At 50.7% G+C, this 1,265-nt stretch overlaps 1 protein-coding gene across 1 annotated transcript; it reads right to left on the bottom strand.

Moving 5' to 3' along the window:
• Positions 1-32: 32 nt before the first annotated feature.
• LOC105570918 lies at positions 33-1,151 on the bottom strand (the record flags this gene model as incomplete). The annotated part of the gene is made up of 1 exon (XM_012028374.1): positions 33-1,151. A coding segment is annotated over exon 1 (1,119 nt), but the record flags the coding sequence as incomplete, so codon positions are not given.
• Between the last annotated feature and the right edge of the window lie 114 nt (positions 1,152-1,265).

The following is a 1,265-nucleotide window of genomic DNA, read 5'->3' as shown; positions in this document are numbered from 1 at the left end:
CCCGTGGTGCCTCTGACGTATGGGAGTATTACTGCCTTAATCTTCTCTTTCTCTGTCTCTGGCGTCGTGTTGTTGCTCTGGCCGGATTCCTTGTTGGTCAGCTTCTTGATGGAACGGTTGATGTTTCTGCTGCTGTATCCGTTCCTGGTCAGGGTTCGGTGAAGGTGGTTTAGCTCTCCGTTCAGGGCGGCTGGTTCCGAGATGGAGAGTGCTCTGTGGACTAGAGAGCTGATTACCGAATTCTTTTGGGCGGGGTGATGGTGGGAGTTTGCGTGGAAGTATCGGTCCGTGTGTGTTGGTTTGCGGTAGACGTTGTGGCTTAGGGTGCCGTCTTCGTTCCTACGGACCAGGACATCCAGGAAGGGGATTTGGGAATTCTGTTCGGTCTCCATTGTGAATTGGATGTTGGGATGTTGGGAGTTAATGAAAGTGAGGAAATGAGGTAGAGTTTCCCTTCCGTGGTTCCAGATGACGAAGGTGTCGTCCACGTACCGGAACCATGTGGAGGGTTTAAGTGGGGCCTTCTTCAGGATTTCATTCTCGAAGTGTTCCATAAAGATGTTTGCGATAATGGGTGATATCGGGGATCCCATTGCTGTTCCCGTGGTTTGTTCGTAGAATTCTCCTTCGCACCGGAAATAGGTGGAGTTGAGGCAGTGTTCTATTAATGGGAACAGGGTGGATGGAATCTCTTTGGAGGTTCTGATGATGTCCACAGTGTCTTGGACTGGGACGTTGGTGAACAGGGAAACCACGTCGAAGCTTACCAGGATGTCGTTGGGCTTGGTTTTTATCTTGGTTATTCTGTTCACGAAGTCCATTGAGTTCCTGATGTGGGAGTCGTTGAGGCCGGTAAGTTTTTGGAGGGGTTTGGTGAGGTAGCGGGCTAGTTGGTAGGTGGGGCCCCCGATGTTGCTGACGATAGGCCGTAGGGGGACTGATTCTTTGTGGATCTTCGGGAGGCCATATAGTCTGGGTGCTGAGCTGTCGCTGGAGGTCAGGTATTTCGTGGTTAGCGGAGGGAGGTTCGCCTTTTTGATCAGGGAGGTTTTCTTCTCTACGCTAGTGGTTGGATCGCGTTTTAGTTTTTTGTAGACTTGGGCGTCGGACAGTAAGGTGTTGACTTTGTTGTGGTAGTCTTTTTTGTCCATCACCACTGTTGTGTTGCCTTTGTCCGCCGGTAGGATGAGGATGTCGTCATTCTGTTTTAGGCTTCGAAGCGCTAGTCGTTCTTCCCTGTTAATGTTCTGGATGGGAAGTTTGGC

The sequence above is a fragment of the Vollenhovia emeryi genome, unplaced genomic scaffold, assembly GCF_000949405.1.
Source record: "Vollenhovia emeryi isolate VEMERY1.0 unplaced genomic scaffold, V.emery_V1.0 DF949971.1, whole genome shotgun sequence".
Classification (NCBI taxonomy): domain Eukaryota; kingdom Metazoa; phylum Arthropoda; class Insecta; order Hymenoptera; family Formicidae; genus Vollenhovia; species Vollenhovia emeryi.
Note: the sequence above shows the minus strand (reverse complement) of the source record. Positions and strands in the feature narration are given on the sequence as shown.